At 35.9% G+C, this 21,326-nt stretch overlaps 1 protein-coding gene and 1 pseudogene across 4 annotated transcripts; both read right to left on the bottom strand.

Annotated features, from left to right (window-relative positions):
• Positions 1–754: 754 nt before the first annotated feature.
• LOC108946804 (NADH dehydrogenase [ubiquinone] iron-sulfur protein 7, mitochondrial-like) lies at positions 755–7,554 on the bottom strand (annotated as a pseudogene).
• Positions 7,555–12,165: 4,611 nt separating this feature from the next.
• LOC104105975 (serine/threonine protein phosphatase 2A 55 kDa regulatory subunit B beta isoform) lies at positions 12,166–20,628 on the bottom strand. Of its 4 annotated transcripts, none has more exons than XM_018774069.3 (14): positions 20,133–20,628; positions 17,594–17,697; positions 17,401–17,499; positions 17,029–17,148; positions 16,462–16,671; positions 15,616–15,707; positions 15,399–15,517; positions 15,138–15,261; positions 14,828–14,951; positions 13,498–13,566; positions 13,317–13,408; positions 13,155–13,232; positions 12,993–13,060; positions 12,166–12,877 (listed from the first exon to the last, which is right to left on the bottom strand). In XM_018774069.3, the coding sequence occupies exons 1-14, from the start codon at positions 20,248–20,250 to the stop codon at positions 12,741–12,743; spliced, it is 1,554 nt and encodes a 517-aa protein (XP_018629585.1). In that variant the 5' UTR covers positions 20,251–20,628; the 3' UTR covers positions 12,166–12,740. The 4 variants fall into 4 exon arrangements, with proteins under 4 accessions (XP_018629585.1, XP_009612715.1, XP_009612716.1 ...); XM_009614420.4 differs by having other exon boundaries at positions 12,993–13,063; positions 20,133–20,627; XM_009614421.4 differs by having other exon boundaries at positions 12,993–13,063; positions 16,465–16,671; positions 20,133–20,627.
• Between the last annotated feature and the right edge of the window lie 698 nt (positions 20,629–21,326).

The raw sequence follows: 21,326 nt of genomic DNA, 5'->3' as shown, positions 1-21,326 counted from the left end.
ATAAACGGGACGAAATGGCCATCCCATCCCATCCAGTGTCCCGTTTAACATGGGGCCATCCCGTTTAAAATTAAGTGGGACGGGACGGGACGGGATGCGGGACGGGACCGAGACGGGACGGGACGTCCCGTCCCGTTGGACAGCCCTAGAGTAGACTGAGCTGGACCCATTAGGTTCCAATATTCAACTTTACTTTTGTCAGTATTGGTAAGTCTACTATTTAATCCAGGTTGAAAATTGGAAAATGGTTTCATATTGGACTGGATAAGTAGTAGGGACACGTATTGTCATTACATTATTATTTGTTCCAAATCAACTGGATTCTGCTCGTGCATGTATTATATGTACGAGAGCTTATTTCACTGACAATGTAAAAAACTGTTCATACAACCAGCAACATGGAAAGTAACACCTAAAACTGGTGGCAATTGAATTTGAAACTATTATAAGTTGGAACGTCTAAAAACCGGATCAAATACTTATGTAGCAGAAATAGATAGAAAACACACATCAATTCATCAAATATAATACAGTCCTAACATCTTTATAGAAACTACATAGAAATCACATTCTAGTTCTACTATTTTGCTATATTTACACACATGATAGATTAGACTAACCATTACTATGTTGCTCGGATTCTTTAAAAATGTTGCCGCACCCGTGTCGAATCCTTCAAAAATGCACTACTTTTGGAGGATCCGACATGCACCCAACGACATTTTTGAAGAGTCCGAACAAAGTAGCCGACCAAAATCTTCCCTGCTGCTTCTGTTTTGTGTACAATGGCGTAAAGTTCAATTACACAACACGCGCAACGCACAAATATCAAAACACCACCCTAATATCTGCAGTATATATACACTCTACACAACTGATAATTAAGAGGGATGTAGCTCACTTGGTCCACCAATGAAGAAAATCTTTTCTACGATTAATTTTCTTCTGAAGCTGCAGTCTACCATAGAGCAATGCCTCTGCTGTCGGAGGACAACCCGGCACGTAAATATCAGCGGGAACAATCCTATCGCAGCCCCTCACTACCGAGTAAGAGTAATGGTAATAACCACCTCCATTCGCACAGCTTCCCATCGATATTACACACCTCGGTTCTGGCATCTGATCATATACCCTAGGCATTATTCAAACAAATAAACTATTTAATTTGAGGTGGCAAAGTAGCTCATTGAGCCAAATTTATCAATCTTATGCGAGTCAAAATAGATGAAACCAATAAATGAGTCGAGACTCAACTCACTTGCTTGAATGAAAATGTTAAGTACTGTGGGTCCCAGCTATTTATACGCTAAGTGTAATTAGTTGTACTTTGTTAGAGTTACTTGTAGTTTGTTAAAGTTAGTCAATTCTGTATAAATAGGACAATGACTAAGTGATTGTAATTACAATTCATTTTTCTCTCATTGAAGATGAATAACACAAAGCTTCATTCCCAGTCTTCTTCTTCTTCTCTCATCTTCTAGAATCTTAAGTTCCTCCATGGCTAGAGCTTCTTAACATGGTATCAGTGCTTGGTGCTCGTCTCTCTAAAGCTCTACTGTGATAGAACTGGAGTAATTTGATTGCATTGCTAGCTTCTCAACCTCATCGATCGATCGAGCTATTTCTTCAACACAGAAGACTTCTCACTCATTCTAGGGTTTGGGAATTCTCAATTATCTCGTTGAATCACGGTCAGATCGAGACTAATTTTGTGAGAATTTAATAATTTGAAAGCTTAACTCTCAGAAGCAATTTGTCTCTGCTACAATGGTGATCAATGAAGAAACTGGTGATTCTCCATTTGCCACTTCAATTTCTACGCCAACTACAAAGCTGGTTGATCACAATCATCCTCTTTACATTCATCCTTCTGATACTCAAGGTGATGTACTCACTTCTATTCAGCTTCAAGGTTCAGAAAATTATTCAATTTGGAGTAGATCTATGAAAATTATTTTGCATGGTAAAAACAAATTAGGCTTTGTTCTAGGCACTTGTAGAAAGACTAGATACAATTCTACTTTGCATGAATTGTGGGATAGATGCAATGCTATTGTGCTTGCTTGGATAATGAACACAGTTTCACCTAGTTTGATCAGCTTTGTGATATATGCCTCCGATGCACACACTATTTGGGAAGACCTCAAGGAGAGATTTGATAAGAATAATGCATCTAGGGCTTGTTACTTGCACAAAGAAATTACCACATTGACTGAAGGCATATCCTCTGTCTAAGTATACTATACTAAACTGAGAGAACTCTGGGATGAGTATGAAACACTAACACCACCACCTTCATGTGGCTGTGCTGAATCAAGGAAACATGTAGAACATTACCAGATACAGAAGCTATATCAGTTCCTCATTGGTTTAAACGAATCCTATGAGAATGCAAGGAATCAAGTGCTTATGACTCGACCCTTACCAAATCTAAACCAGGCCTATGCCATGACAGTAAATGTAGAAAACCAGAGGATTAGTGGAAAAGGTGCATATGCTGAAAGCAATGATGTTGCAATGATGAGTAACAAGATGTATACTGGAGGTTACAGTGGTGGAGGACAGTCTAATATCCGTTCAAATAACTCAAATGGAAGTTACAAACCTAGGAATTCAGCTGGTAAAGCTGCAGTCTGGTGTGATTATTGCAAATACAAGGGTCACACCAGAGAAAATTGTTTCAAACTTCATGGTTATCCATCTGATTTCAAGAATAAGAGAAGAGGGGGAGCTCCACATGCTCAAGCCAATAGTGCTATTAATTCTAGTTTTTTCATAGCCATAAGCACAGGGACAACAGGTGACAACTACTCCAGCTCCAACTCACTTTTTCACTCAGGAACAATATCAGCAAATCCTGCACTTGTTAAACAATGACAATGAGATTGAATCTGCTGCCAATGTTGTTGTTGCAGGGCCAACAGGTACTGTACATGCCTTCATGACCAATTTAGTCCATAATAATTGGATAATAGATGTTGGTGCCATAAACCATATGATTCACGGTTTGAATTTGCAAAATACTTATGATGAAATACCAGAGAATGCTAGGAGTAAGGTTCATTTACCAACTGGAGAACATGTGTCTATCACTCATGTAGGTATCTGTTCTTCTTCAAGAATAAGAAAGTTCAGAACATCCTTCACATTCCAGAATTTAAGTACAACCTCCTCTCTGTGTCAAAGCTCACAAAGGAATTGAGATGTCTTGCAGCATTTTACCCTGACTTCTATGTCTTTCAGGAACTCTCAAGTGGGAAGGTCTTGGGGATTGGTAAGAAAGAGCTTGGTTTGTATATCCTCAAGGCAGATGACAGACAAGTGTTCAATCAACAAGCTTCTTCTCCACTAGTATCTCTTTCTACTTCAACTGTAAATACCATATCAGATGACATCAATAAAGGTAATAACCTAGCAGATAATAAGTCATGTATTGTATCCTCCTTATGGCATCAGAGGTTAGGTCATGTTCCTTTGAAGGTTTTAAGGTTTGTGAAAGTTTTGCATGACATGCATTTTAGATAACATCATTGTACTGTGTGTCCTATAGCCAAGCAATCAAGTCTACCCTTTCCCATTAGCTCCTCTTACTCTAAATCTGCTTTTGATTTGGTTCATGGTGATGTTTGGGGGCCTTATAGAGTACCTACTCATGATGGAAAAAGGTATTTCTTAACTCTAGTAGATGATTACTCAAAATACACTTGGCTTTTCTTACTGCACTCTAAGTCAGATATTGTTGAAGTATTGAAAAACTTTATAGCACTAATATTCACACAGTTTGATAGCAAGCTTAAATGCTTAAGAACAGACAATAGTACAGAGTTTCTCAATGATCAACTACAAACCTTATTGAAAAATCAGGGTATTGTACATCAAACCTCTTGCATATACACTCCTCAACAGAATGGAATTGTTGAAAGAAAACACATGTCCATCTTGGATATGGCCAGAGCTCTCAGATTTCAAGCCCACTTGCCTCTCAGATTCTGGGGAGAGTGTGTCTCTACTACAGTCTATCTCCTGAATAGATTGTCTACTGTTGTGCTACAAGGCAAATCTCCATTTGACAAACTCTTCCAAAGGAGTCCTTCTCTACAACATCTGAGGGTCTTTGGAAGTATGTGTTATGCTACTCAGGTGAGAAAAGGTGATAAATTATGTCCCAGAGCAATCCCTGCTGTGCATATGGCCTACTCATCCTCACAAAATGGTTATATTCTCTATGATTTGTGCTCCAAAAGGTTTTTTGTTAGCAGGGACACTGTCTTCAAAGAAGAAGTGTTCCCATTCAAACATATATCTTCAGGTGCATCACCTTTGTTCCCTGTACTGGAGCTTGTAGAATAGCCAACTCAGTCAGTTATTGTTCCTAATGCTACTTCCACACCAGCAGGATCTCCAACTCTCAACAATACTGATGTCGTTGACCCCATCTCAGCATCTCACTCTCCTAGTCACTCTCATTTACTCTCACTAGTGTCTCCTACTACTTTAGCTTGTGAACCATCTGCTCCTTTTGTGTCACTCGGGAATCTTCAAGACTCACTAAACCACCCGTGTGGCTAGCTGACTATGTAGTTCCACCAAAGAAGTCAATTTGTCCTTATCCTATGATCAATCATGTGGCATATGATAATCTGTCACCTAGCTATAGATATTCTCTGGCTGCATTCTCAGCCATTGTGGAACCTAGGTCCTTTGCAGAAGCCACCCAAGACCCTAAATGGGTTGAGGCTATGAAGGCTGAGATCACTGCTCTTGAAGAAAACAACACTTGGTCCATTGTCTCTTTGCCTCCTAGGAAGGTTCCTATAGGCTGCAAATGGGTATTTAAAGTCAAGTACAAATCTTCTGGTGAAGTGGAAAGGTACAAAGCCAGACTGGTAGCTAAAGGCTACAGTCAACAGGAAGGTTTGGATTATACATAAACCTTTTCTCCGGTGGATAAAATGGTCACTGTCAGAGCTATAGTTCCCTTAGCTGCTGCTTCCGGTTGGTATGTGTTTCAGATAGATGTTCTAATGCTTTTCTTCAAGGAGACCTTCTAGAGGAGGTGTACATGTATGTTCCTGGTGGATTTTCATGCCAGGGGGAGTGTCAGCAGGTATGCAAACTCCATAAGTCATTGTATGGATTGAAACAGGCTCCTAGACAATGGAATCTGAAATTAACTGAAGCTTTGGTTGATATGGGCTTTGTTCAATCTCACTATGATTACTCTCTTTTTACACAGAAAGTAGCCTCAGACTTGGTTGTTATTCTAGTTTATGTGGATGATCTCCTGGTAACTGGAAGCAATCTAGAACTAATAAAACAGATCAGGAAAAGATTACAAGAGAGGTCTAAGATGAAAGACCTTGGTGAACTCAAATACTTTCTTGGTATTGAGTTTTCTAGATCTCAAGAAGGCATAGTAATGTGCCAAAGGAAATATGCTCTTGAACTTGTGTCAGAGCTTGGACTAGCAGAAGGTAAGCCAGCAGCTACACCTCTTGAATTCAACCATAAGCTCGCATCCATTGAATTTAACAAGGAAATACCAAATGACAATACCACATAGGATAAGGAACTTGAAGAAAAAGGAAGTTATCAGAGGCTAGTTGGCAGGCTGTTGTACTTGACCATGACAAAGCCTGACATTGCCTTTGTGGTTCAAGTACTCAGCCAATACATGCATGCACCTAAGTTGTCTCACATGGAAGTTGCCTTAAGAGTAGTGAGGTATATCAAAACTACACCTGGCCTTGGACTGTTCATGCCTGCTAAAGCATACAAGCAGTTAATTGCATATTATGACTCTGATTGGGGTGCTTGTGTGGAGACCAGGAGGTCAGTGATTGGCTATGCAGTAAAGTTTGGTGAAGCACTGATATCTTGAAATTCCAAGAAATAAGGAACTGTATCTAAAAGCTCTGCTGAAGCTGAATTCTGGAGCATGACTTCTACTATAGCAGAGGTGGTAAGGCTAACAGGACTTTTCAAGGAATTGGGAACTGATATAGAGCAGCCTATACAGCTTCAATGTGACAGTAAAGTTGCTATACAAATTGTTGCTCATCCCATTTTCCATGAAAGAACCAAACACATTGATATTGGTTGCCATTTTGTGAGGGAAAAGATTGTACAAGGCTTAATTCAAACATGATACATCAGAACAACAGAACAACTGGCAGACTTGTTAACTAAGGGACTGTGCAAGCCACAACATGAGTATCTCGTAGGCAAGCTGGGGATGAAAGAAATATTTCATCCCTCAGCTTGAGGAGGAGTGTTAAGTATTGTGGGTCCCAGCTATTTATACACTAAGTGTAATTAGTTGTAGTTTGTTAGAGTTAGTTGTAGTTTGTTAAAGTTAGTTAATTCTGTATAAATAGGACAATGACTAAGTGATTGTAATTACAATTCATTTTTCTCTGCGTTGAAGATGAATAACACAAAGCTTCATTTCCAATCTTCTTCTTCTTCTCTCATCTTCTAGAATCTTCAATTCCTCCATGGCTAGAGCTTCTTAATAGAAAATGAGTTTAATCCAAAAGAATCATAACATATCATGACCCAACACGCTCAACCGGACTCATCCTCTCCTCCTTTTTCATTTTATATTTTAAAAAAATGTGGAAGCAATATTTGTCTTAAATATAAGCTTAAATTCTTTTAACTTATGTAAGTCTCAATCTCCAAATTTGGTTATAAGGTAGTATTCTCTCCGTTTCAATTTAGATGAGATAGTTTGATTCGACACGGAGTTTAGGAAAAAAAGAAGAGTTTTGAAACTTGTGATCTTAAAAACTTAAGGGTAAAAGCTTTGTGGGGTCATGACATTTATATGGTTATAAAAGCTTCATATTAAGGGTAAAATGGGTAAAATGAAGAGTTTAAAGTTGAATTATTTTTAATTGTAGAAATCGGTCATTCTTTTCGGACTAATAAGGAAAGTGTGTCGTCTAAAATAAAATATGGGAGTAATATATTTGTCCTAAATGATTTGACAGATCATTTCGAGCTTACACCATTTTGACCAAATGGTTTGATGGATCACGTCGAGTTTAACCAGTTGGTCGAGTCAACAAACCGATCATAATCCACCCTTATAAAATTGGCAACTTCGACGAGTTACTTAAAAAGGCCAATTTTGCCACCCCTACGCCTTGTTACATTTTCTTAACCTAATTTTTGGTATAACACAATCCATTATAGATTGACCAAGTAGTTACCTTCGCACGGTAGGAGCCATCTTATTGGTAAGTGTACCAGCAACAATCATGCAATCGGACTGTCTCGGGCTGGGTCGGAATATGATACCGAACCAATCCAAATCATACCTGGACGCACCGGTATGCATCATCTCAACAGCACAACAAGCCAGGCCGAAAGTCATGGGCCATATGGAGCCACATCGGGCCCAATTCATCAAGTCGTCTACCTTAGAATCACATATTCTACAGCTTTAGGTAGCGTCGGCGACGGCGATGTTTTTGTCGCCGGTGGATGTGAACTCCCGACTTCTGCCGGCGGCGTTGAGGATGAAGCCGTGTGAGATGGCGGAGATAATTTTATTGATGGTCATTGAACTTTTGTGTTTGTTACCCAAAAGTCACTTTTTTTTTCTTTTTTTGTTACGTAAAAATCATTTAACTTTGTGTTCGTTACTCAAAAGTCACTTTTCTTTCTTTTGTTACACAAAAATTATTTTACTTTGCTCTAGTTATCACAAAAGTCACATTTGCAAGATTTTATAATATGTTTACTTGAAAAGTCTATTATGCCCTTGATATTATATAAATCTTCATATTTATGTAATATCTTCTATATTATATACTATATAATATATTTTTACCTAGGTATTTTATTTATAACTAAACTAAATATTATTTTATTTATTATTTTTATAATATATTCATATATTTAATTTTTTCTTAACATTAATTTTAAAGATATATTGGTAATGATATTAAATTTGTCAGTAACTTTACTATGAACAAATCCCAAATCAACGTTCTTAACCACTCCTACTGAAATATTTTTAATAAGAATTATAAAATCAAAGCTCACGGATTTATCAATCAAGCCATATTTGTAAGTCCAATAAATAAAATACCAACATTTAGTAAACTCACACATCAGATTAACAGTTTCAAATAAATAATATCAACAGATAAATCTTAAAATTTAATATTAAACTCAAATATTTTTTAAAAAAAATTAAAAGTTTTACTGACTATAAAAAACTATCATTTGTTAAACAAATTTTTTTTTGTTATTTCAAATAAATATTTTTTTGTCGTTTTCATATTTGAAAATATGTTCATGCTCGAATATGATTAAACAAATTCAGTATCATGGAAAAATTAAACGTGCTACTCCAATATATTATAAAAATAATAAATAAAATAATATAAAATTCTTTTAATTATAAGTAAAATTCCTTGGTAAAAATATATTATATAATATATAATATAGAATGTATTACATAAATTGGAGGATTTATAATGTCAATGGCATAATAGACTTTTCAGGTAAAAGTTTTATAAAATCATGTCAAAATGATTATCGTGATAACTAGAGAATTGTAAAATAATTTTTGTGTAACAAAATAAAGAAAAGATTTTACTTTGACACAATAATCACTTTGACAAGATAATCACTTTGACAAGATTTTATAAAATACGGGTAAAAATTAAAAATAAAATCAGTTAAGAAAAAATTAAATGTACGAATATATTATAAAAATAATAAATAAAATAGTATTAAGTTATTTTAGTTATAAATAAAATACCTAGGTAAAAATATATTATATAGTATATAATATAGAAGGTATTACATAAATATGAAGATTTATATAATATCAAGGGTATAATAGATATTTCAAGTAAAAATATTATAAAATCTGATAAATGTGACTTTTGTGATAATTAGAACAAAGTAAAATAATTTTTGTATAACAAAAGAAAGAAAAATGACTTTTGAGTAATGAATACAAAATTAAATAATTTTTACGTAATAAAAAAAATATTAAAAAAAATTGGATAACAAACACAAAAGTTTAATGACCATCAATAAAATTATAAGCAGCTGATCTTATGGAGGAGATTAAAACAGGACGAGAAGTTGCGGTTGACGCTTTCTGCAAAAGAGCCATAACCGCAAACTGGAAAGTTCAACTATTTATTGGGAATTGGGAATTGGGAATTGGGCAATAGTTGCTTCGATTAATAGGATATATATGGGAAATATAAAAGTCTCAAACCGACTTGAACCGTAAGACATTATTTCAAGTGGTGCCTCTTTTTTCTACGTGGCATTTTCTGACAATCATCTCCTATTCGAATATACTAATTCAGTTAATTTAAATTTGTGTCACATTAAAACCTATATATCAAAATAAAACACTTTATATTATGAGTAGTTTTATTTTAATACTCGAACACGAAGAGTGTGAAGAATATAATTGATTATCCTACTACTAACACAATTTTATTGGGCAAATATTACAAGAATGATGATAAATGAATAATCATGTTTACAACAGGAAGTGACGGGACCTCCACAGAAGTATATATTATACTTATATCACTTTGACATGACCAGAATAAATTAGAGATTTGGCGATTAATTTTACATTTTATCTCTTTCTCATAAATTTTCTCTGTTCTACATGCTGGCAAGCTTACTCTATCTATAGGAATGGAGCCAATTCTCGACCAATTTATAAAAATCAGACCAAAGCATTCAATTATTGTCATTTGATCATTACAGAAATGTAACTTTCAATTTATTCTTGTTTTGACAAGATTAACAATTGCGCTTTTGCAATTGCGTTTTAGATGGGGTGAGTTCGTGAATGATGAATAAGAAGAAAGAAAAATGCTATAAAACATATAGTGAATTTTTGCATGCTACCATGACCTATCTTATTTGACATTAGTTTTATTTATCCTAAACTTGGTAGATAGCAGTAATTTTTGAGAGTCGGTTTTATGGTTTTCACTAATATTGTATATGAAGTGAGAAAAACAACACAAGCAATGCAACTAATGAATACATTGAATTTTGGGAGATTGGAGAAAAGAAGACTGCAGATAGATCAAATCAACTAAATTCGAAGAGAATTTTCTGTTTCCCAAAAGAGCTGAGATTAGTCAATTGACCCCCTACTCCAATATAATCAACAACTGCAACATTAATTAAGACAGGAACAGGCTTGAACTTATAGTCCAAGTTGTTCGGGGCATTTGCATCTATATCTAATTTTTGGATCACCATTTAATTTATACCTGCTTTGCACAAAAAAATTGTAAGTGTACTCACTTTTCGGGTAACTTCAGACATACGAGCCTGAAGTAGCAAAACTTTATGTCTGAAGTTTGAACATCAGAATTTTTTGCCTCAAGTGTAGCCTTATCAAAGCAAAATTTCAATATTTTTGCCTGAAGTTTGGCCTGACTTGCAAAGGCAATCACGCAAACTTCAGTTCATAGTGCAAGGGCAAACTTTAGTTCAATTGTGTATGTCTGAAGTTTGAACTTCAGAATTTTTTGCCTGAAGTATAGCCTTATCAAAGCAAAACTTCAGATATTTTTGCCTTAAGTTTGGCCTGACTTGCAAAGGCAATCAGGCAAACTTCAGTTCATAACAAGGGCAAACTTCAATTCAATTGTGTATGTCTGAAGTTTAAACTTGAGAATTTTTTTGCCTAAAGTGTGGCCTTATTAAACAAAACTTCAAAATATTTTCGCCTGAAGTTTGGCCTAACTTACAAAGGTAATCGGGAAAACTTCACTTTATAGTACAAACTTCAGACAAATTAATCTAAAGTTCTTCAATTTGTAGTGCAAACTTCAGGACAAAATCAGCTTGATATATTTGAACTTCAGATAGTGCAAACTTCAGACAATTTGTAGTGCACATTTCCACATCAGTGATGTTTTGAGATTTTCAACTTTTTGCCCAGCAATATATAACATAACCTGGAATTTTGAGAGCCCCTTATACGGCTAGAAACAATAGGTAATGCAAGCAACAAAAATAGAATTCAAGGGAAAACGGCCAGCTCAAAATCACTTGTATTCGTTTACACTATTTATCTCAAAAGCACAGCCTCTCTGAAAAGGAAAAAAATGCAATGGGTTTGGTCAGATCCTAAATCGAACTGCTCTCAACCTCATCAGAAAAGAAGAGGAGGAAGAAAGGAGCGCATAAGTCGGGAGAAAGAAGAGGAGGCATCTAAAATTATCAAAATTAGGGTATAGGTTAAATAATTTTAAAAACATGGGTATAAGTTAAATGGGGACGACCAAATAGGACGCCCCGTGCAATTTTTACAAGTTGTTTTGTATTTCATGGGCTTGACAATAAGGAGTGTATAAGAATAATGTTGAATATGGTGTATTAGTAATGCAGGGATTAGTAATGCAAGCATTAGTTATGCAGAGGTTATTTTTTGTACACAGTTTGGTGTGGTGTATTAAAAATTAAAATGCATTGCATAATTTTTTAAAAAGTTAATTGTTACAAAAATACCCTCTATATTCTTTAGCTTTAAGGGACTTTAATGATAATTTTGTCTTTATCATGGTAATGCATGCATTAATAGCCTTGGTATTACTAATGTCATGGTTTGCATTAGCTATACATAGGATAATACCAAATAGGATGTATAACTAATGCTTGTATTAGTTATACATAAGTTGAAAAAGTGAACCAAACAAAGTATTACTAGTACACAAACGCCAAAGCTAATGCATGCGTTATTTTCTCTAATGCACTCTACCAAACGACCTCTAAATATATCAGCTACTTGATAAAACAAGGAGAGTGGCTTCGCTACAAAATTGGTTCCACCAATCGCAGTGTTCAAAATGGTGAGCAAACTCTACGTGTGAAACGCCAAATGATAATATGTTGACATGAGCATCAATTCATTTCAAATAAGGGCAAGACAAGAACGCAAACTCTTTTAGTTATGATTCTGATCAATTGGAAAGTATAACGGAAAGATACAATATATTATGCGAGCATGCAACATACAAGCATAGCAAAACTTGATTGCCAGGTAAAGGTTCCATTACAAGGCTCCGGCAGCAAAGCAAAAGTGCGAAAAATTACCAACTCCAGTGCAATATAAGAATGTAAAACAATCGAGATTCCAAAGGAGAAGACAAGTTATGCAATGCCAACTTCACTTCCCAAAAGCAAAAAATACAGATAAATAAATGACAGTGTCCTTCAACTTCTTTTACAGAAAAAATTTACTTTAGTTAATAATCTATAACAAAAGGCACACTGATTTATCCTACAAAAAATAATGCTATCCAAGAAAATAAGTTAAACATCCTGCAAGTTAGCAGCAGCTCTTTTCCACCAACATTCCCAGTAAAAACTACATTTACCTTAAAAACTAGTGGCAATTTTTGCACATTCCATTAGTTTCTGCTTGTAGGAGAACTACAACGACATTTTTTCCCTACTTCGACCCAATATAATAATAAATTTAAAAGAGTGAAGCAGAAAATGAGAAGAGGATAAGAACGCGAGGTCATCAGTCTGCTGACAAAGACAAAGTTGCTTCGAGTGGAATCTTTCATCCACTTCTGCACCTCGACATCAAAGACATGTTACAGGTTGGAGGCACCTGGAAGTGATATAGTAGAACCTCAAGCTGCTTCTGAAGAAAGCGTTTCTCGCAAAGCAACCTGAAAAAATGCTATCCAAGAAAACTACATTCCTCCTGTTAACACTTATGCGTAATACATATACAAGCTGTTTGCAGCGGCACAGGCAATTGAATTTTCAGTTGGATGCCATGCTAGATGGAGGAGCTTTGTTGTGAAATCAAATGAATTTCCATTTGCATCAACCCCTGGACTCTCTGATCCTGTAATGCAAATAAATAAATTCCAGTATATTTCGTCATGGTGAACAAATTTTCAAGTAATAAGAAAGTATAAACATGACTTATTGTCAAGTGCATATATGAATATAATGCATACCTCTCCTGACGACACGTGTTATGCTACTGCTCAGGGACCTGGAAGGCCTTAAAGGGGTCTGCACTTGTCTTCTGGAGGAGAGCAATCAATGTAAGTCAGACACCACAACAAACAACATTTAAATCCTTATCTGTTAACGTGGCGAAAATACAATATAAGTACCTCATGGGGTTTTTGCTAGCTTCCAGTGTAGTAGCTTCAGTAGTCCCCGCAGCACAACCAAACACACGGAAAAGATTGCTGAAGTCATAGTAGTTATTTGTCAACAACTAAATCAGCAGTGAAGAATAAAAGGAAAAACAAAATAGATTACGGTCTACACACCTATAAGAACCAGTTGCTACTCGCAGCCCATCACCACTAAGGCAACACTCGAACTTATCAAAAATGGAGTCGTTCTCATATAAATCACATAGCTGCATACCAGTAGAAAATTACATCTCTGATCAGCTAAGCCACAAACCAAACATAGTCAAGTAACATTTTGATGCAGATAGTAATTCACCTTTGGTCTCAAATATTCATGAACCTGGAAGGTTGATACTGGACCAGAATCCATATTTATGTCCCATAGCTGAAAAGCAAGGTGAGTTCAGTAACAAGGAACACATATTGTCCATACAAAGAGGTTCTGCTCATAGAGATGGGAAAGCATACAAACATGGAAGACCGGTGGTCCTCCTAACATGAAGCTGAAAAAGAAAAGACCCAGCTTGAACTTGCAAACAATAAGGAGCAACTATATTTAAGTTACAAAAATTCGAGGTCTTGATCTACTTTAACTCTAAGTAGTTTAGCAAAAACATGCAAGCATCAAACAGTGGAGCGCAGCATGTTAAATAAAACTAGGCATAGATAATAGAGCTATATTTAGCAGCACTCAGTAAACTTGTTTAAGATAAAGTCAGAGTAGTTCCTATGAAAGAACTGACTAGATATGCAAGGAATAATATGCATATATCAATCAAAGGGAGGAGGCTCAAAGAATCATTTGTATCCATTCCACTGTATTCAGGTTCATCGCATTCCAAGTTTCCAACACTAAATAATTTGTCTTCTAAGGCAATAGAATGCATATACAAGGGAAGAAAAGTACTCAACATTCAACTACCTAAGTTCCAAAATCAGAGGTCAACGAACATGGGATACATCTATATTATGTTAGAAACTAATTTTCAATCCATCATATTGAACATAAGTGAGAAAAAATGAAATAGAGGATAACGAGAGGTTTCTACCAAGATTTGTTTAGAAAAATTTGAAAACTTTTGTTCATCAATCATAAAATTAAGCTCTCAGGAACTTACAACTAGCACAGAAAAGAAATTCTGAATGCAAAATTTTCCAAAAGGTATTACAAGGATCAAAGAAGAACACCAAAATCAACTAATACAAATAAAAGTCAAAACTTGGAAGCACCATGAACATGAACTATGTTGAATGCACAACTAGAAGCCTCATAGTAGTTCTTTTTTTGTAGTAACCCACGAACCCTAGGAGAACATTAAGTGCACTCCAGAGTATCCATATCATATTACCATATTCAATGCAATATCAACTGAGTGAGGTTCTCCATCAGATCATGGGGATAATGATTATTAGAAATGAAACGCAAAAGAGCTGGAGATATTGTCTCCAAGAAAGGCCACGGAGCTTGCCATGAGCCACACGCTAATGCCACCTCATTGGAACTATGCTATAGTTTACAAAGCTTTTATAGATCAAATAGTGCCTTCAACAAGTATAAGGAACATGAATGCGAAGTACACACTGCAATTGGTGCAACTCTCAAAATACTCTATAGGTATCACAAAAGAAAAGTAAAAGAAACCAACCTTTAGGGTCATATAGTCACGACTGAGTATGTATCTTCCATCCTTAGAAAATTTAATATCTGAAATTGAAGCAATTATCTCGGTGAAAAAAGATCTTGAACCAGGTGCTTCTTGTTCCTCAAACCTGCATACAAGGCACCAATGTTTACAATTTATTAAAGCTATCAGCAAGTAATTTGAAATACATATCCTGCTTAGCAAAAATATCTCTATTCCAGAATATCTTCATCCATCTTTCATATCTTCTGCTGGACAAGGACACCTTTTAAAAGAAGAGCAATAATACAAAGAGACAAAGAGAGATACTTACAATTTAGAATGTGAGTCGCATAAAGCTGACTGCCGCAGATCTATGAGACGAATTGACCCTTTTGAACTACTATAAGCTAAAGTGTTACAGTGAGTAGGATGAAATTCTGCTGAAGTTATCACCTCTGGAATAAATAACATGTGGTTAAAGTCGAAGCATCTATTGAAAAAACAAAAGGCATATTGCAAAATTAAATGAAATGAAAGAAAGAATAATGACCCAGTTAACGTGCCCAAAACAAAGGAATTGAGGAAAAATTACCAGTTAGATCTTCCATATTTGTCGGCTTGACATCAACAATGTTGAAACTCTGATTGCTTATTTCCAAGTTCCAAAGGTTTATCCGGAGATCGTCAGCCGATATAAATGTTTCGCCGTCACTGAATGGAAAAGGAGAAGGCCAGACAAATTACCATGAGCCCGCATAAACCAGAAAACACAAAATGGAAAAGCAAAACTACAAGAGCAAGATCTTCACCTGTTATTTGAAATAGAGTTGATATGATAGTCATGTGCATGAGCATACACTCTTCTGCACCTTGCAACAAGGCTGGTCTCATTACTTGTAACCTATGATTAACATTCCACATTTAGATCCAAATAGAGTAGTAATGAGGACATCATATCAAGTTAAAAACGCAACAACTGTCTTAGGGAGAGGGGACGCAATGCAGCACCTAAATTCTTCTGCCAATCAAAGAAAAAGATTTAAGGCACGGAGAACGCATACAGATTCCAATATCGTCTGAGGATTTGAAGATAAAACGTGTGTATCCATACCATGAAAGAGAAATCAAAGACATATACAAAAGCACATAACGCATGATCATAAGAGTCCTAGCTTATGCACATAACAAACATATTTATAGATATATTTTTTAGAAGGTAACAGATTTTATATACAAATTTATAATATATATATATATACACACACTTCAACATCTGTCAACTTTTCACCCTGCATGAGAACTTGGGTGCACAATTAACTATGTTAGACTTAAAGTATTTGTTTTACGACTAAAGACAGCCACTAGAACTAGTAGAAACTAGAAGTAACAGTCTTCAAAATAACCAGGAGTCTGGGAACACCATATACATTGCTCCACTCAGGTTGTGACTTCTTGAGATCTGTGTCTCTATAAATTATCCAATATCCAAAATGTATCTTGACATTGCACATGGAGTTTCCTTTTCCATGTAACCTTAAGTACATTGATTACAGACACTAACTAACATGCTTGGTAGATTAAAATCGTAATGCACAGCCATAATTGACATTCCAAAAACAATCGAACATACAGGACATATATAGCTTAAGTACAACTACCACAGGTAAACGTAATGAGGAAATGCCCCCAGGTGGAAACGACAAATCATTGCTCAAGCAATTGAAAGATCTATCTGCATTGCCCCCATTTGCAAGACACTGCTTTGGACTGGAAGAAACACTAGAACTGGCCACACTGCCATTCCCAACAGCCCTGGGAGGATCAATAGTCATATCGGATAGCTTCTTAACTTTCTTCTCTTGGACCTGAATCAGGAAAAGAAGTAGCAAGAACCTCAGCACACTGATAAGGAACCCACAAAAAAGGATAGCCACCAGAAGAATGCTTTACAGATAGACAGTTTCAAAGGTGCATCGTAGGTCAACTCTCAACTAGCATCTCAACAACAATCAGTACAGCTCTCCGACACACTTGAAATTAACAAACAATATTGCTCATCAATGCAACAGAAAAATTATATATTGAGCCATGGAATGTATAGAAGAATAATACTTATTTTTTGAGAAGAAGAATAATACTCTTTTTTTTTTTACCTGAATAAACTGGGCAAGTTACACTGAATTAAAGAATCATAGAAAAGCAAATCGGATGAACTAAGTTACCTTCCAAAACTTTATGGTTTTGTCGTTGGTAGATAGAAGAAAGAGTGCACCATTAGGCGATTGGCACCAACGGATTTTGTTGATTTTCTCCTCAATCTCCAAACTCTTCAGATAATCAAACTGAACAGAAAGGTGCAAAGGAAGAAATTAGAATTCTACTTGAAGCAAGAAAAGGAGGAACACAAAGCAGATGGGGAATGAGAAATAGCAGTGGGATGCAATTCACCCCTTCAAAGTTTCATCTTCACAGGAAAATGGCAGCTCAAATTGGCAAATACATAAGAACCAGGAAAATAAGATTCTCCTTAAGTTCTTGTATCACAACAAAAAGGAAGAATACAGAAGAGCGAACAACAAAGAACCGGCAGATACCTCAGGTTCATGGCTTTGAAATTCTGTCTTGTAGCGGAACTCTGGATGGCGACTCACAGGATAGTCCATTCTCTCAAGCTCTCTTCGACTACCAATATGCTAAAGCAACACAACGCAAAAGGAGAGACATGATCAGAGAAAACAACCTCCAATTTTTAATAAATCTTCTGAACTGCACTGTGAAGATACCCACCTCTTTTGTATCAGTCCTTTCAAATAATACCACCCTACCCCCACGATCTCCAGTAGCAAGATGGTCACCAGTTTTATCGAACTCAATTGCGGAGATGATATCAACTGCAATAATAAAGACAGAAAATAAATCATGACATTCAAAAAATAAGTGTACTAAACATAATGCAGAGAGCAAAGCACATGCTCTCATAGTTGCAAACTCCCCATGCAACTGGAAGTGGTACAGCTGCATCGTCAAGGCACTTCAGATTAATTTGCAGTACAAAATTTATATTGAAAAATTCTGTTTCTGAATTAAGCTAATGTACAGATCCTATCACAGTCTAACAGTTTTAGGTAGAATGAACTGCCCACTGTTACTACTCAAACCATGCCACCCATACGACATGGAGCACAAGATGAGTGTAATGTAGATGAATTCATGTACAGGTTCTACAAGCATTTGTTTCTGTTCCTTCATATCCGTTCTACATATTGCTGGTTAAAGTAAATCATCAAAGAAACAATTGAATGATTGCCAGCACTAACAGGGGCAAAATCAAAATCTAAAGCCATGCTTGAGCCAAACTAAATAAGCAACTGTATATATAGGAAAGAACCATTTCTAAAATGTTGCTCACGAATCTGAACTAGGGAATAAATGTGGAAAAAGAATAGTGAAATTGATGCAGCCATGGATTTGGCAGTTCGGAACACAAGGTCTTATTGCTGAAAAAACTAAAAGCACTCACATCGTATATGTGTGTGCCTTTTATAGGCAGTAAGAAGACAAACACAAGTCAGAAAAGACAATTCCATGTACTAGGACTTCAGCCACCACATGTCTTGGTATTAGGCAGGCAAACTCCAATGATCAAAAGATTAGGTATATGAACGTGCCTTTAGAGGCAATAAAAAGACAAACAGGAATCAGAAAAAGCAACTTCCATGTACTTTAACTTCTGAAATGACATGTGTCGTTATTAGGCAGGAAATTCCAATGACCAAAAGATTAATAGTCAGTGCCAATTTCATTTTGCAGCACACGGTCTGCATATTTCAGACAAATAAAGCATGAGGCTGAAGTAAAAAATAAAAAATAAAGACGCAACAGTAGAAGGCAAGACAAAGAAGCTTGAGTGTGGTATAAACTTCAGAAAAATGGACTTTGATGCACACCATGAATCATGATATAGGAAAAGAAGTCTCATGGATCAAGAGGCTGAATCAAGAGATCCAGATTCAGTTTCATTCTGAAAACTAAAACCCTATGCAAATGAGGCAAAAAGGCATCAAGTCAATCCAACTTCCCATTATCCTCCACTGCATAACTTTTCATTCTAATAGACTTGAGTAGCCATTTACGAGAAGCAACAATATTCAATACCTTCTATTGAAGGTCATGAGACTTATCACTCCCATATTGGATATTAAGAATAATCATAAAAGGGGGAAGCCAAAGCAAAAGGGTAGCATTTACAATGTGCTACAAGCATTCAATCTACACCTACTTTGCTTGTATGCCCTCTTCAACTTAGTTTACGAAAGGACAACCATATCTATAGTAATCTATATTGAGTTACTGACTCACAAATCAAGAGTTGAATGACCCCACTCCCCTAGGCATTGCATATAGTACATATCTTGAAAACAAGAGAGCAGCTTGGATGTGAACTGGTCTAAGGGGAGCCTTATCAGATATAAAAGACATTTCATACAACACATTGGAGTGCTTTATAAGAAAGTCACAACCTTTTACTGTTCTACAGCAGGATAGACATCAATTCGCATCTTCCTCAGGACAGTCTATTGTATATGCATGTTATGAGCAACATCAAATCTTTCCACAATTTAGGCGAAGGGCGGTATCTATCCTGAGCATTTTTACCCGACATATGTCTACCTATACATAGTGGTTTGAGATGAGGGAGTTGCCCAGCATCGTGCCTTAGAGCTCAAAAGTTTAATGAGTGGAGCTAAAAGAATGTTTGGTGAAAGCGTGAATACTGACCAAAGCAGAGTGGTAATACAAGATTATACAGCCACTTACACCCCATGATTTACATTTGTGCATACATAGTTCACCACTTGTAAGCACCAAGAAACAAGTGAAGATAGCATACTGTCCTTTGACAAGATGCTTGCATCAAAGGCAAAAACCTATACTATATAGTCCTCTACTAAATTGAGAACATCTAAATTGAAAACATTGACAGACCACACTCAAAAAACAATCATCTAGATCTGGACGCGAGTTAAAGAATTCTCTAATAGCACAGTAGATGAAATATAAGTAAATATAAACATATTAGAGTTCACTAGGTACTGTTCTCAATTGGCTAAAATCCCCATCACTCAATCAAACCTGCGACCGAAATCTAACAGATTTGCGCCACTCGCCCATTAATAACTTCAGTATTGTCTCAATTGACTACCACATAACCGATCAAAAACGGATAGCCAAACCCTAATAGCGATATAGACACCAAAGCAAGTATGGATCCAAAGGTAACAGAGGATTTAAGTATGATAATAACCAAACAAAAATAATAATTTACCTTCCTGAACTTCCTCGCCGGCCGTACGCTCACCAAATACCTGAGAGAATTTCCACTCAAGCGGCGGTGGTGGACCCGCCGGAGCTGCCGCGACATCTCCACCATCACCACCGTTCATCTTCCTTGTTTTTTTGTTAAATTTTTTCCTCAATAAGCAAATAGAGACGAATCAAATCGAACAAAGCAACAATCGGATGAAGACAAAGAAGAAAATTATATCAATTCATGTAAAAGCGATCGCCTTTAGGTTTTTACGGAATCGCCGTCGTGATGAGAAGATCCTAACTTCATAGAAAAATGTATTCAACCATTACAACTTCCCAAACATTATCAAAGAGCACATGCTTTTCCAATTCCAGATTGATTCTGGATTTTGTTTTTTCTTTTTTCTCCTATCTCTGTGATGGGATTGGGGAAGGAGAAAATAGAGAATTTGCCGTTCTTTTGCCTTCCACTTCTTTCTCTGTCTAAGCTCTATCAATAATACATTCTCTCTCTCTCTACTCACCTTTTTCTTTTTATTTTTATTTTATTTTATTTTACTTAAGCCCTGCTAATTTTACCCACTTTCTGATCCCAATTGGTCACACCGTCGCATTGACAAAGAAATTCTTAAATTTGTCCAAGTACGGTCTGAGATTGAGCAATTTTACTTTTAAGAGATAAATTGATTTAGTTACCTCATAGTTAAAAGAAAAAAATTAATATTGGCCTAACTTTCCTAATAAAGCTTCGATCAAATATTAAATTTAAGTCATAATCAAAAGTAAATAGATAAATTTAAAATTTATTTCTAAAAAATTAAAATATATGGAGTATACCGCTTCATATTGAATATTTATTAATAACAAGAACGAATATGAGATGATTTGCAAATAACAAAATATAAATGGATCAAAAGTGAATTTGATTGAAAGATAAATGGGACAAGTGCACAAATATCCGTTTGGAGCACCCCTTATTTAGCGAATAGCTAAAATTATAAAGTATAGAGTATTTAACCATATCATAATCAGCTTTAGACATATAGGGCTAAAGTTGAAAATTCTCAGATAGCCTAACTTCATATTCGAGAGAAATTAAATTAAGCAATTTGGAATAAGTAATGAGCAAATTAAGGAAGAGCTCGTGTGCTATTTGTGGGTCATCTGAGTGACCATGACGGCAGGTGAGGTTAGTGAAAAGTTATTGGGG

Source organism: Nicotiana tomentosiformis, chromosome 3 (assembly GCF_000390325.3).
Source record: "Nicotiana tomentosiformis chromosome 3, ASM39032v3, whole genome shotgun sequence".
NCBI lineage: Eukaryota > Viridiplantae > Streptophyta > Magnoliopsida > Solanales > Solanaceae > Nicotiana > Nicotiana tomentosiformis.
This window is presented reverse-complemented; position numbering and strand designations above follow the sequence as displayed.